Source organism: Myotis lucifugus, unplaced genomic scaffold, assembly GCF_000147115.1.
Source record: "Myotis lucifugus unplaced genomic scaffold, Myoluc2.0 scaffold_112, whole genome shotgun sequence".
Classification (NCBI taxonomy): Eukaryota; Metazoa; Chordata; class Mammalia; order Chiroptera; family Vespertilionidae; genus Myotis; species Myotis lucifugus.
Window position 1 is genome coordinate 1,456,358 of NW_005871160.1, and position 15,105 is coordinate 1,471,462.

Genomic DNA, 15,105 nt, shown 5'->3' on the forward strand with positions numbered 1-15,105 from the left:
CATCTTTTTGTAGATCAGTAATTTCAGGGTGGTGTCTGATGGGCAACATACCTGGGATCTGTTAGGAATGCAAATTCTTGCCCCACCTAGGATCTAGTAAAACCCACAATCTGTATTTTTAAGAAGCCTCCTGCACACTAACGTTTGAGAACCAGTGCTTTAGAGTATCCACAAGATACCATGAGATTTTTATGAGGTAAACTAGAGGCCCGGTGGACAAAAATTTGTGCACCCGGGGAGGTCCTTCAGCCCGGCCTATGCCCTCTTGCAGTCTGGGACCCCTCAGAGGATGTCCACCTGCTGGCTTAGGCCCGCTCCCTGGGGGATCGGGCCCAAGCTGGCAGTCAGACATCCCTCTGGCAGGCAGCCCAGCAGCCCTCAGGGGATGTCCACTTACCAGCAGGGAGCAGACCTAAGCTGCAGTCAGACATCCTTAGTGCTGCTGAGGAGGCGGAAGAGGCTCCCGCCACCACCACTGTGCTGGCAGCCGTCAGCCTGGCTTGTGGCTGAGCAGAGCTCCCCCTGTGGGAGCGCACTGACCACCAGGGGACAGCTCCTGCACTGAGCATCTGCCCCCTGGTGGTCAGTGTGTGTCATAGTGACCAGTCATTCCATCTTTCTGCTGTTAGGGTCAGTTTGCATATTACCCTTTTATTATATAGGATAGAGGCATGGTGCGTGGGTGGAGGCCGGCTGGTTTGCCCTGAAGGGTGTCCCGGATCAGGGTGGGGGTCCCACTGGGGTGCCTGGCCAGCCTGAGTAAGGGGCTAATGGGTGTTTGCAGGCTGGTCAAGCCACCCCCTCAGTGGGGACCCTCACCCCATGGAGGTTTGGCCAGCCTGGGTGAGGGGCTGATGGCTGTTTGCAGGCTGGCCACACCCCTTTAGGGTGGGGGATCCCCATGGGGTGCCTGGCCAGTCTGGGTGAGGGGCTGAGGGCCGTTTTCAGGCTGGCCAAGCCCCCTGGCGACGGAAGCTCCCAGCCTCTCCTTTTTTTTCTTTTTTCTTTTTTTAATTCTGGGATTTATTTACCTTCTATAATTGAAACTTTGTAGCCTTGAGTGGAGCTCAGAGCCGGCCAGGGCGGGGAGGAAGCTTGGCTTCCTCCATCACTGGAGCAACCAAGCCTCCTGCTTGCTCCAGCTCCGTGGCTGCCGGCCGCCATCTTGGTTGGGTTAATTTGCATATAGTAGCTCTGACTGGCTGGTGGGCGTGGCCTAAGGCATAGCAAAGGTACGGTCAATTTGCATGTTTGTCTTTTATTAGTGCAGATATGGTAGATCACAACTTTCAAATAAGTTGTAATGAATTGTTTTAGATTCTAAACAAGAATACACTTACAAATTTACAACAACCCTGGCCAGGTAGTTCAGCTAATTGGAGCGTCGTCCCATACACCAAAAGGTTGAGGGTTTGATTCCCTGTCAGGGCACATATGGGAGGCAACTGATCGCTGTGTCTCACATCAATATTTCTCTCTCTCTCCCCCTTTCTCTCTCTCTAAAAATCAATCTTGGAGTGAGGATTAAAAATATATATAAATAAAAATTTTCTTAAGTATTTACTACAAACTGGCTTGCAATCTTCACAAAACTGTAATGAACTGATGACAATGAAAAGAGAAACCTTTAAAAGTAGAGTCCTAAGCTTTCTCAGTGGCCCTGCCAATGCCTATGGGACTTACAGGTGGACAAATTTAGGAAGACTGATTAACAAGCTTCAGCAGTGAGGAAGAATAAGTACAGGATGAGGAGGCCCAGCTAAACAAGGGGCAGTATGGAAACAGCCCTGGGGGTTCTGTTAGCTGTCAGTATGATGAGTCCACAGCCCGGCATAACTGGGCAAAAGCTGGCACCAAGCTCGACTGCAAGGATAAGTTAGATCACATCTGAAGCCCCACATTCAGTCACTACATTTTAAGAGAGACATTAGTAAAACCTGCTCATTTCCAATGAAAGTAATGGAAATGAATAGGATTTAGAGTTTAATATATTGGGGGTGTTTGTTCAGAAAAGAGAAGACTGGGAAGATCTGATAGCTACCTTATAACTGAAGGGGTGTCATGTGGAATAGAAATTAGGCTTATCCCTTATTGCTTCTGAGAACAGAAGCAGGACTACTAGTAAGAAGTTAATGGGGAGCATATTTTATCTCAATATGAGAAAATTTTCTAACAATTAGAGCTATTCAATAAATTGAGTTGCCTTACTTGTAAGACTGTAGGACTTTGCTCACTGAACGCATTCAAGTGAGGATAGATGACTACTTGTCATGAATTTAGTGGAGAGGATTATTAAGCTCAGAAGTTAGCCTCCGTTACATCTGTTTCTTTCCAATTTTAAAAGTCTATGAATATATGTTACCTATTAGAGTCTAAGGTATAAAAGTAGATTTTACTTCTAAATCACCTTAAAATAGTAACTTCAGTTTTCTTTTTAAATTATTTAAATTCATAATTTTCCTCATTGCACTCCTCTTTGTACTCAATAAATATATGGCACCTTATTAAGTTCAACAAAGATATTTTGAACATCAAAAGAAAAACAATTCTTCCCAAGAGAATCTTACAAAGATTTCTAGCAAATGGAATATTCCAGGCAATATAATAGATAACAGATGGGAGAAAAGGAAAAAAAAGAACAATTTCTTTATAGTTACCCAAGGAGTAGGAGAATATATGTGTCAGGAAGGTGGTTGATTGCTTCATTTTGCATAACCTAATTGAGATTATTATTATTTTTAAATGCGGGTTTGTTGTGCTAATTAACTATAAACATATGGTATGTAAAATGCATGCTGCTAGGATAAATTAATGTACCTCTAACATACATCCATATTTCATAGCTTCATCCACACAAATAAACCTCCTATGGAAGCGCTGTAAAGCAAACACAATTTTGCAAATTGCATATCACTAGTGGTAGAGCTGATACACCATTTTCCCATCATTATCCCTGACATTTCACTCACAATGATGATGAGAGGCACTTTCAAATAGAAAATTTCTCCCATGGAACTGATTAATGTGATGAAGTACTGTATAGAAATGAGGGAAAGCACAAAATCTCTGCACTTCCTAACTTTTAATTTTATGTCTACACAAATTTCTTCTGTAATGTGAGACTGAAACTAGTTATAGGGAAACCAAGGCATTCAAGTCCACCAACATTTATTTTGAACCTACTATGCTCCACACATCATGCTGGGAAACAAAGATGAAATAAAACAGAGTACTTGTATGTTCATAACTCCCTAGGACTATGTTCTGTTTAATTCAGGAAAATTGAAAGGATCCCAAGTGAACTAACTCTTCAGCTCTATCAACCAACTTCAATCACAGCAATAGGTCTTTTACTCATATTCTCCATATCCCAAGTAACCTCATTTAAAATTACTATATAAAGCATGGGGCAAAAATAGGTTTATAATTGCCTGTATGTTAAATAATACAATCCTATATAATACAAGGCTAATATGCAAATCAACCAAACAGCAGAAGGACCAGTTGCTATGACGTGCACTGACCACCAGGGGGGCAGATGCTCAATGCAGGAGCTGTTCCCTGGTGGTCAGTGTGCTCCCTCAGGGGGAGCACCGCTCAGCCAGAAGCCAGGCTCACAGCTGGTGAGCAGCTGGTGAGCACAGCGGTGGAGGCGGGAGCCTCCACAGCAGCGCTAAGGACCCCCAAGGGCTCCTGGACTGTGTGAGGACGCAGGCCAGGCTAAGGGGCCCCCCCACACACTGCACAAATGTTGTGCACCGGGCCTCTAGTAATTAATAAATAATAGTACAAGAATAAACTGTTTCAACAGCATACTCACAACTGTAAACCTACTTCTGCTCACCCTGTGTATATATATTATCCCCTTGCCACTCCAAACCCATTACATGTTTTATTGTATATCAAGTCTTAAGAATTTCAGTTGCCATCTTTTAATTTACAATCATACCTCAGAAATTCCTATCAAAATATCTTCATTTCTAAACATGAAACTAGACTTAAAAACACAGTTTTCTATATGGGATGATTTTTTAAAAGACAGCTTAAAAGAAAAAAATGCAAAGAGCTCTACTTTTATCAATCCAGACAAATGTCTCATATTAAGTAGAAATAAGAGACCATGATTCCCCGACACAGTGGGGGTTTGTGTGGGAGGCAACCAATCCATGTGTCTCACATCAATGTTTCTCTCTCTCCCCGTCCTCCCTCCCTTCCACTCTCTAAAAAATCAATGGGAAAAAACTCAAGTGAGGATTAAAAAAAAATAGCAAGGATTGGAGGGAGGGCGGGAGGAGGATGGCAGTGGGACAAGAGATCAGCCAGGTAACAGGATCGATTGAGGAGCCTGCTGTGTGCTAGGCATCTACTGTCCAGGTGGAAGCTAAGTGAGAGGACCTAGTTCAGATATGGTAAATACAAGCCCTGAATGCCATCAGTGCCTGATCCTGACCCTGACCCTGGAAACAGACGTCACTCATCAGCCACACTGCTCTCTGCCAGAAAGTCACTACTAATTAATTTATCAGGATTAGCACTAAAAGTGAAACTTATCTGCCTGCCCCTTTCTGGTTCAATCATTTTATTTTATTTTATTTCATAGGTAAGGAAACAGAAACCTGGAAAGATAACGTGACTTCTCCTAAGACTAAACAGCCTCTATAAGGCAGCGCTAGAACTCAAACTTCTGACTAAATCAGGATTTCTTTTCATTATCACATCCTTCCTCTCTAATCTCCCCTTAATAAAGCACTCCGTTTCCTAGGTCTTTGATAACTATTTTATTCTGCACTCATCAAGTGCTTTCTCATAGAAGAGTCTACATAATTTATATTTTATGAAGATGTGCAGCATATTCGCTTTCCTCTCACCTGATAAGTATCTTAGAAAAAGATGTAGTGATTTTGGGGGTTTTACTGCATTGTGGTTTGAGGGCTTATAATCATCTCTGGCAACATCAGGAAGAAGGCCTAATCAAGGTCTCTGGGAAAAAGTCTGGGAAGGAGGAGAGGAGACTTCCAAATTTGTAATTGATAAAGGAGGCTAACACAAATGAAAAAGAATTACCACAAAATGAGGTTGAAGTAACAAAAGAAAGAAAAGAAAGTAAAAGGCCCAGAAAGGATGATGATGATGATAATAAGTCCAGATACATTTTCAAAAACAAAGGTAGAAAAATCATGAAAGGGGAGGTACAACAAAAAAGGTTAAATCCACCAGGACAGAGATTTTCTTTTTCTTTCTTTCTTTCTTTTTTAATCCTCACCCAAGAATATTTTTCCATTGATTTTTAAAGAGAGTGGAAGAGAGAGGGAGGGACAGAGAGAAATATCAATGTGAGAGAAAAACATCGAATGGTCACCAGGGAGGAGCCTGCAACCGAGGTACGTGCCCTTGACCAGAGTCGAACCTGGGACCCTTCAGTCTGCAGGCCGATGCTCTATCCACTGAGTCAAAATGGCTAGGCCAGGACAGAGATTTTCAACCACTGTGCCACAAGAGTTTTTATAACATGCAATACCTGACTATTTAGTCAGGGGCACTGACGTCTTTTCCTTTAGATTATCATCTGCACTAGGAGATATGGTGAAATCAGTTTCTCCAACTGAGCATGTCAGGGGCAGCAGTCTTATTTTAGTAGACATTATAAAAAATATTTGGTTTCATAAATACTATTCTAAATTTTCTTTTAAAAAGTTGGCTTTCTCTTTATTGAAAAGACTTCTTTTCACCCTGTCCAATACACATGACCTAATTAGAACCTATTTCACTAATACAATCTTACCTAATAATAGACAAACATGTAAATTGACCATCCCTCCGCTATGCTCACCAGCCAAGCAGGAAAGTATGCAAATTAACCCAACAAAGATGGCGGTTAATTTGCATACGTAGGCCTGAAGCTGCGGAACGAAGATGGAAGGCTCCAGAGGAGGAGCGAAGGCCTAGGTCCCGGGTGCCGGAGAAAACCAGTGCCGGCAGCCAGGGGAAGGGAAAGCCTATTGCACAAATCTCTTCGTGCAACAGGCCTCTAGTGCCGTGGTCGGCAAACTGCGGCTCGCAAGCCACATGCAGCTCTTTGGCCCCTTGAATGTGGCTCTTCCACAAAATACCACAAGCGGGCGCGCGTACAGTGTGATTGAAACTTCGTGGCCCATGCACAGAAGTCAGTTTTCACCCTGGGCAAGTCTATTTTGAAGAAGTACTGTTGATATTTGGCTCTGTTGACTAATGAGTTTGCCAACCACTGCTCTAGTGAATTACATAATTATATCCAATATATTTCTCAAAACTAAACTCCAATATTTCCAAAAGATCTTTCCTAGTTACACAGGCTGTCTAAACAACGATAATGGGTTACTGTACATTAACTTTTCTCATCACTTTATTCTCACTTTATTCTGGATCTGCCTTTACCTCCTCATCATTTCAAACTCTTGTCCACAATAGATGGAACAGTTTTCTAAGAAACCTGTGTTTTGCAATTTTAATGTCTCAGGGACTATACAAAAGAGGACCTGAAGAGAGTTTTACCCCCACCTTGGGACTATCTGAATGATGACAATATAGTGCTGGCTACGACAATGACAGTGATGGTTATGACAATGCTGATAGCAATAACCTTTACTCTACATTTGCTCTGTTTTAGGGCCTAGGCCAGTAGTTCTCAACTTTCCTAATGCCGCGACCCTTTAATACAGTTCCTCATGTTGTGGTGACCCCCAATTTCATTGTTACAAATTGAACATAATTAAAGTATAGTGATTAATCACAAAAACAATATGTAATTATATATGTGTTTTCCGATGGTCTTAGGCAACCCCTGTAAAGGGTCATTCGACCCCCAAAGGGGTTGCGACCCACAGGTTGAGAACCACTGGCCTAGGCTAAGCCTTTTTGATGTCTGATCTCATATGATTCATAAGACCTTATGAGATAGATACAGTATCACTATCCTTATTTATCAGGTAAGATTAGCATCATCAGAGAGTTAGATAACATGCGCCTTGCTAGCGACTGGCAGAACCAGGATTAAAACTCAGTTCCATTTCGAATCCAGAGTTCATGCTAACTTTTTAATTCATTTTTTATTCAGCATGTAGGGCATCTACTATGTGCAAGCATTGTACTAATAATGATTCACTGTGGAAGGCAGCAGGTGTTCCTGGAAATGGGAACTAGTTTATTTAGTTAACATCTTGAGGATACGTCAGCTATCTCTGCATTGTAAATGTCAATATTAGAAGCATCCCTCAGACAAGAAACAGAAAACTGGGTGCCTTAAAAAGGAAAGAAAACCACCTCTGAGAATTGTGATGTGGATTTTGTTTGTAGCAGAGCACAAAAAGTCAAGGTTAAAAAGGCTTGTGTTATACACTTTTGGAAAAGAACCAGTTAATATGGTCCAATAGTCATCAAAATGTCTATTAAATTTAATAATGTAATTTTTAGAATTCCATTTTAGTTTTGGAATTCTAAGGAAGTTATGTAAAATATGGGAGAAAATTATATGAATAAAAGATGTTAATGGCAGGGTTATTTATAGCACCTTAAAAGTGGAAGCAACCTGTAAGTCCAAAAAGAAGAGAATGATAACACAGCCTGTCAATGAAATAATTTCAAGTTATTAAAAGCATAAAAATTATGTAGCTACATTTTAAATGTACATTTATATAAGACAGTGAAGAAAACAAATTCAAATTCATCTGTTATGATTACAAATATGTAAACTGCTTTTTAAAGAGACTGGAAGTGAATACTTCAAAATTATATTTGTTATTTGGGGTGAAATCACAGGTAGGATCTGTCCCCTCGTTTTTAGTAACACTACTCCTTTCAGAACTTCTACATAATTTTCGTAATGGTATGTCTTCAAGACTAGAAAGATTAGAACCTATGCTAGTTTGGAATAACTAATGAAGACATTTACAATTATAGGATGAAAAGCCTTAGAGGATAGTCAATTGCTCAGAAAACTCAAATAGAAAAATATTATAGCCTAGCCAGTGTGTCTCAGTGGTTGAGCATTGACCCATGAACCAGGAGGTCATGGTTCGATTCCCGGTCAGGTCACATGCCTGGGTTGCGGGCTTGATCCCCCAATAGGAGGCAGCTGATCAATGATTCTCTCTCATCATTGACGTTTCTATCTCTCTCTCCCTCTCCCTTCCTCTCTGAAACCAATAAAAATTAAATAAATTAAAAAAGAAAAAGATCTTTACAAAAGAGGAAGCAGTGCCCACTAAGGTGACCACACATACTAGTGGTGACAATGGGTTCACTTCAGAACTCAAGGACATGAACACAGGAAAATGGACATTAAAGCAGAAGACCAGGTTGAGGGAAGGGTGGAGCTACCGAGGCCTCTGGCATCTATTCTCACCTAAGACAGGTTCCCAGGGCCTTGGGCTGAGATGTGGAGGTCTAATCAAGTCCTCCTTGAATCAACACATTCACTCACAAACAGACCTCAGCATCTCTGCTCTCTGATGCCCCACGACCTCAGGCATACCTCTCCCCTTAGACATCCTGACATCCTCGCAGTTGCACAATAAAGTGTTCATGGCAGACTACAGACCAGAAGAAGCTACTTACTTGTCTATAATCTCTAACCAGAAAAAAGCCACTGCATTATGATGATCATGAGGTGCTATGAAATCTTCCGGTAATGATAAAAGATTAAAACCCAGCTGCACTTCTGAACCACCTGGGAAGCTTAGTAAAATGTTTTTGTTGTTTGTTTTTGTGTGTGTGTGGGGGGGGGGGGGGGGGGGGCTCCTCCCTCTGATACTGCTTTAGTAGGTTTATTTTGCTACCTAAAAATCCATATTTTAAATAAGCACCCTAGGGACAACAGACATTGAGATACCACTGGATTTGTATTTCACACAAGTTATAGTATTTTCATTTACTAAAACCAATGGATAGTCTTATCAGGATATTTATTTAAGCTGAATATACACTCTCCAACCATACCAGAAGACAGAATAGTTACTATACCTGGTAGTCCAGCATGTGGAAGCTTGGAAAAAACTGACAAATTCGGGATTCAAAAAAATAGGGAAAAATCCAGAAAATGGGTAGTTCTTTGTGATTGTTATCTAATGGATCACAAAAAAAAGGAGAAAGAAAATAAGAAACTGATATTAAAGAAAAAAATATAACAGCTATAACTGGAAAGCTTCTGGTATCAGAAGAAACCACAACGTTCAATACATTTAAATCACACTAAAGGAAGGAATGTCTACCAGAGCACCATGTACAGTCAGACCTCTCACAAAGACAATGGAAACGTTCTCCTATGTCTAAACACAGCTACACGTATGAAGTAATCCTAACATGCATATCACAATAGTATATGTAAAGGTAGAGATGTTACCAAAAAAGTAGAATATAAAATTAATTTTTATGAGAGGCAGGAATACAGCTGTTATATATAGGCTGAACACAATGCTAGGTACTTTTGATATATTATCTATGTATAATAACCTCTAGAGTCAGATATTAATAATCCCATTTTATAGAAGAAGAAAATGAAGCCACAGGATTTAAGTCATTGGTTCAAGTCCACGGAGCTGATAAGTGGCAGAATTGGAATTCAAGCCCACAAAGCTCTTTATTGCTTCCCCAATAATACAGACTTTAAACACTCCGATAAGTTACTTAGGAACTGAAAATAAATGGAAAACTTAACACTATGAGTCATATTTTAGATTTCGTTTGCATTCTGTCCCCCAAAGCACACTATTTATGTAGCACAATTGACTGAGAAACTTGATCACAAACTCCTAACGCTCTTACAATTTATCAACTTGTAAGCTGGAAACTAAAAAATTATTGTACAAACTAATTAGATCATTGGATGAAATACTTGGAAGTCCTAAGCCACCTGAAACTGAATAATAACCCTCATCCATTCCTCCACCGCTAGGACCAGGTATCTGTGTCACTGATAACCACTCTCTGGCCCCTGGGTGTCTGACTTTCCCCCCAAATCCAGGCATGACCTAGCACTCTGGGCCAGAGGTCGGTGGTATCTTCGAGTCCTGGGCGAGACTTTAGGAGCAGGGAATGGAAGGTGCATGAGGGCAGAGCTATGTGGCTGACATGGTCACTACTCTATTTCTACCACCTGGTTCATGGCCCTTCAGTAAATACAGGGGTGGGTAAAAGTAGTTGTGAGTACACAAAACACAGTTTATTTTTGTAGTATTACTTATTTATTTTAGCATTATTTTCCAAATAAACAACTATAAACCTACTTTTGCCCATACCTGTATTTACTGAAGAAAAAAAAAAAGACAATTTACTGCTATTCTTCATGTCCCTTTATGCCCATAAGAACAAAATTATCTACAAGCCATTTTAAAAACACATGATCAGGACAATACAAAGTGTATCATGATGATAAAATATGCCACATTAACAAACAAGCCTGCTTTTAAAAAAGACCAGAAACAAAGGCATATATATTTTAGTGCTCTGATTCACCAAGATCTGATTTGACAGAAAGTAAATGCTCAGATACATGTTTATTTTGAAGTAAGTAATAAATTACACACCTTGACTTTGACCTTTCTTCCACATAGCAATTAGCTTCTTGAATGTAACAGCCAGAGGTTCAACCAAGCCACCAAAAGGAGGGTCTGTCACCATAATGACTCCTTCACCTTTATCTTCCTGTAAAAATGTTCTGCATACTTCAAGGGCAACCTGGAAAAATACACATTCATTTCTAAATTAGGGAGGCACTTCGTCCTATTTGGAGGAGAATGCACTGGGCTCGGTCTCACTCTTGGTACTGAAATTTCACCCATCTGCCACCCCAGAGTCCCTCACTGACATCCTCAAGACTCCCTCATTCAGCCCCTGTGTGATTTTATCTTTGGGTTTCTTGATAAGGAAGTTTTTAAAATTGCAAATTCAAATACCATCACTATCAGAGGACTACACATTTCAAATGGTTAAATTAAAAACCTAAATTTAGTAACCTAAAAGAGAGAAACTCATTACCCATGAAAAACTATCTAAAACTCTAAATTCAATTCAATAAACAGAAGCAGGGACTGTGCCAAACACTGGGAACACAAAGACAAGGCACATTTCTTTCCTATCTGGTCTGTCCACCACCATGTGTTCAGTTTAATAAGAGCTACAATTACCAGTTAAACACACAGGGTTTTGAGAACATGCACGGTAAGTAAATAAACGAAGGGTCACAAATAACAACTCGTATCCAGGCCATGAGACCATGCTAGTAACACATTTTCCCAACAAACTGATTCAAGTGTTTTTAGTAATTGCAAACTTAACATAACTACTGCCTAAAATATGTATCTTTTGTTGTTGTTGTTGTTGTTGTTGTTGTTGTTTTGGGAGATGTTAATGAGAGATACATCTATAATAACTCCAGTCATCTGACTTTGTAATAGTTTTCAAGTATGTACTCATCTATAAAAGCAAATCAACACTTAACAATATCCTGAGTGGCATATGATTTTAAAGTTTAGTGGTATGTTAAACTTTAATAAACCTATATGTACTTTAAAATATATACCGTCCTACTACTAAATCCCAACTGATGAGAGGAAAAAGCACCGTATCCTAATCCCTTTCCCTAGGAGAGTCACTATTAACCTCCTACTGGCAGTCCTACAGCAAAGGACAGTATGTCAAGAAGGTTAATCATTTTTCAAACGCTGTCTGGTACTTTCTTAACCTGCCAACATGAACAGGACCTAAAGTACAGATGATGTTATTGGAAAATCTTCAAATTCCTTAGTTAAAAGCAGAAAAAAAAGAAAATAAACAAGTAAACTAGGCCTAAACTCTTAACCAAATTTTAAAAACATTAAGCATTGCCCTGACCGGTTTGGCTCAGTGGATAGAGCGTCGGCCTGTGGACTGAAGGGTCCCAGGTTCGATTCCGGTCAAGAACATGTACTCTGGTTGCGGGCACATCCCCAGTAGGGGGTGTGCAGGAGGCAGCTGATCGATGTTTCTCTCTCATTGATGTTTCTAACTCTCTGTCCCTCTCCCTTCTTCTCTGTAAAATATCAATAAAGTATAAAAAAATCTTAAAAAAATAAAAAAATAAAAATAAAAATAAAAACATTAAGCATAAACTTCCAGGTAAGAATCTAGGCTATAATGTCCTGTCAAGAGTTGCTGAGGGTCCTAAAATTGACACCTATGGAAACAGATGCTGGCTTATACCACCAATGTTGACAGTATCCTTTTTTCTTCATCTCAATTATCACTAAAAACTGGCACTTCATATTTTTATTACCCTAGCTGGTCTGGCTCAGTGGATAGAGCGTCAGCCTGGACACTGAAGGGTCCCGGGTTCAATTCCAGTCAAGGGCACATGCCCCGGTTGTGGGATCAATCCCCAGTAAGGAACATGCAGGAGGCAGCTGATCAATGATTGTCTCTCATCATTGATGTTTCTATCTCTCTCTCTCTCTCTCTCTCTCTCTCTCTCCCTCCCTCTCTAAAATCAATAAAAATATATCTAAAAAATAAAATATTTCAAAAAATGTATATTTTTATTGATTTCAGAGAGGAAGAGAGAGGGAGAGAGAGATAAATAGCTGAAAAATAGATATCCCCAATGCCCCCGATTCTGAAAGAAGGCGTGCGTCACTGGCTATCCTTACTAAATCAGGAGACTCATTTTCAATCCCAACCAACAATTCAGAATCTGTTTTCATTTTCTAAATGCTTGTTTTTTTAGTCTTGCTTGGTTTTCATTCTATCATTAGCTATTATCTTAAAGCACAATAAATACTTTAGCATGGTTCACTATCTTTAAAAAGTCACACACACACACACACACACACAGATATGCTTCAGGAGATCTTGATAATTCCAATCAAAACCTCCTGGGAGGTGTGACTACTGGTTGGCTGTGATTTTTATTTTGTAATAAGACTGACAAAGAGCTCAAACTAGGAGTGGAAGTATCAGCTCTGCTGTGTTGTTTATTCACAGTGACGTTATTAACATCATATAAAGAAGCTTCCTTTAAGCCACTATCTTTTTATTAAGACTATTTTTTTAGAGTAGTTTTAGGTTCACAGCAAAATTGAGAAGAAGATACAGAGATATCCCACATGGCCCTGGTCCTACACGTACACAGCCTCCCCATTAACATTGCCCACCAGAGGGGTACATTTATTAGAATTAATGAACCTATGTTGACACATCTTTATTAGACACTAGTTTTTAAGGAGTGATCTAATAAAACCATAAATCCCCTTAACTGGAACATGAAATTTACCAGGGAGACAGATACCAAACAACTAACCACACAACTATCTATAATAATAAAATAGTAATATGCTAATTAGACCAGGCATCCTTCTGGACATCCTTCCTTCCGGACAAAGCTACAGTGGGCGGGGGCCCAGGCAGAGGCAGCAGAGGCCCCCGGCCCAGGCGGCAGCGGGGTCAAGGCACTTTCACGAATTTCATGCATTGGGTCTCTGATTTAATTATAGTATCCTAACTCCACAAAGGAGACCTTGACCTTGTCTGGGGCTCAGGGGAGGCTGGAGAAAATGACTTGGAACAGAGCTCTGAAGAATGAGGTAAAGTTAACGAGGCAAATAGAGAGGAGAAGGCAGAGGGCATGGCAGGGCAAAAGGCCCTGTGGTGGGAAGGCCAGTTCCAGATGAGAGTTTGAGATGAACACAAAGAGCAAAGCAGGAGCAGGGAGAGGAGGGGCTGAAGAGTGGCAGGGCTCAGACCACACAAAACCATGTGGGCCTTGGTAAGAAAGTGGATCTTTACCCAAAAAGTAGTGAAAAGTCATGAAAGAGAAATAATGTAATCACTTCTAGATGCTCAGTATCTTCTCAGTTAATGAATAAAATATCTCTATGAGTAAATGGTGGAACAGCCACAATTTGATCTTAAGGGACTTTAGAAAAATAACAAAGGAGATACTCTTGAATTTATTCTTCACAAGAGAAGAAAGAGATAATGTTAACAATTCTTACCTCTCCATCAAAGAAGTGATGGTTAAACATGTTATAATGGCAAAAGCTATCTTCCATATAAAACTGCGAATACCTGTAAAATAATTTGCTTATTACTGGAGTTACTTGTCCAGTCATAGTTATACAATAAATAAATATAAACTACATTTTAAAACTGTGAAATCACACCTTTAATAAAGTCAATTTCATCATGCTTCATCTTCTGAAATAAGGAATGCTTTCCCAGCCCTACTGGGTTTGGCTCAGTGGATAGAGCATTGGCCTGCGGACCGAAGGGTCCCAGGTTCAATTCTGGTCAAGGGCACATACCTTGGTTGCAGGATCCTCCCTGGCCCAGCCCCAGTCCTGGCTCATGCAGGAGGCAACCAATCTATGTGTTTCTCTCACAATGATATTTCTGTCTTTCCCTCTCCCCCTCTCTCTAAAAATCAATGAGAAAATATTCTCAGGTGAGGACTAAAAATTAAAAAAACAAAATTTTTTTTAAAAAATTTAGTGGGGCCCTGACCGGTTTGGCTCAGTGGATAAAGCGTTGGCCTGCGGACTGAAGGGTCCCGGGTTCGATTCCGGTCAAGGGCATGTACCTTGGTTGCGGGCACATCCCCAGTAGGGGGTGTGCAGGAGGCAGCTGATCGATGTTTCTCTCTCATCGATGTTTCTAACTCTCTATCCATCTCCCTTCCTCTCTGTAAAAAATCAATAAAACATATTAAAAAAAATAAAATAAAATAAAAAATAAAAATATTAGTGGGTTTTTTGTTTGTTTTTAAATATATATATATCTTTCTATTTCAGAGAGGAAAGGAGAGGGAGAGAGAGAGAAACATCAATGATGAGAGAGAATTATTGATTGGCTGCCTTCTGCATGGGGATTGAGATAGCAATCCGGCATGTGTTCTTGAACGGAATCGAACCCAGTACTCTTCAGTCCGCAGGCCAACTCTATCCACTGAGCCAAACCAGCTAGGGCAAAATTTGTGTTTAAGAAAAAAATAAAAAGCTTTCCCCAAATCTTAGTTGGTAACAGTGGATGATGAATAAAAAACTTAAATTATGTTCCCAAGTTTAATGTATCAGTGATAAAACTATGGAACACTTATAGTTA

The 15,105-nt window shown here is 40.1% G+C and overlaps 1 protein-coding gene across 1 annotated transcript in view; it reads right to left on the reverse strand.

Moving 5' to 3' along the window:
- Positions 1 to 15,105, reverse strand: part of ZCCHC4 (zinc finger CCHC-type containing 4) — a 46,042-nt gene that overhangs the window by 12,677 nt on the left and 18,260 nt on the right. Inside the window, exons 6-9 of the mRNA XM_023757753.1 lie at positions 14,001 to 14,073; positions 10,560 to 10,710; positions 8,998 to 9,098; positions 1,187 to 1,216 (exon numbers count right to left, since the gene is read on the reverse strand). Coding sequence (XP_023613521.1) covers positions 1,187 to 1,216; positions 8,998 to 9,098; positions 10,560 to 10,710; positions 14,001 to 14,073 — 355 coding nt within the window. The remainder of the gene's footprint in view (positions 1 to 1,186; positions 1,217 to 8,997; positions 9,099 to 10,559; positions 10,711 to 14,000; positions 14,074 to 15,105) is intronic.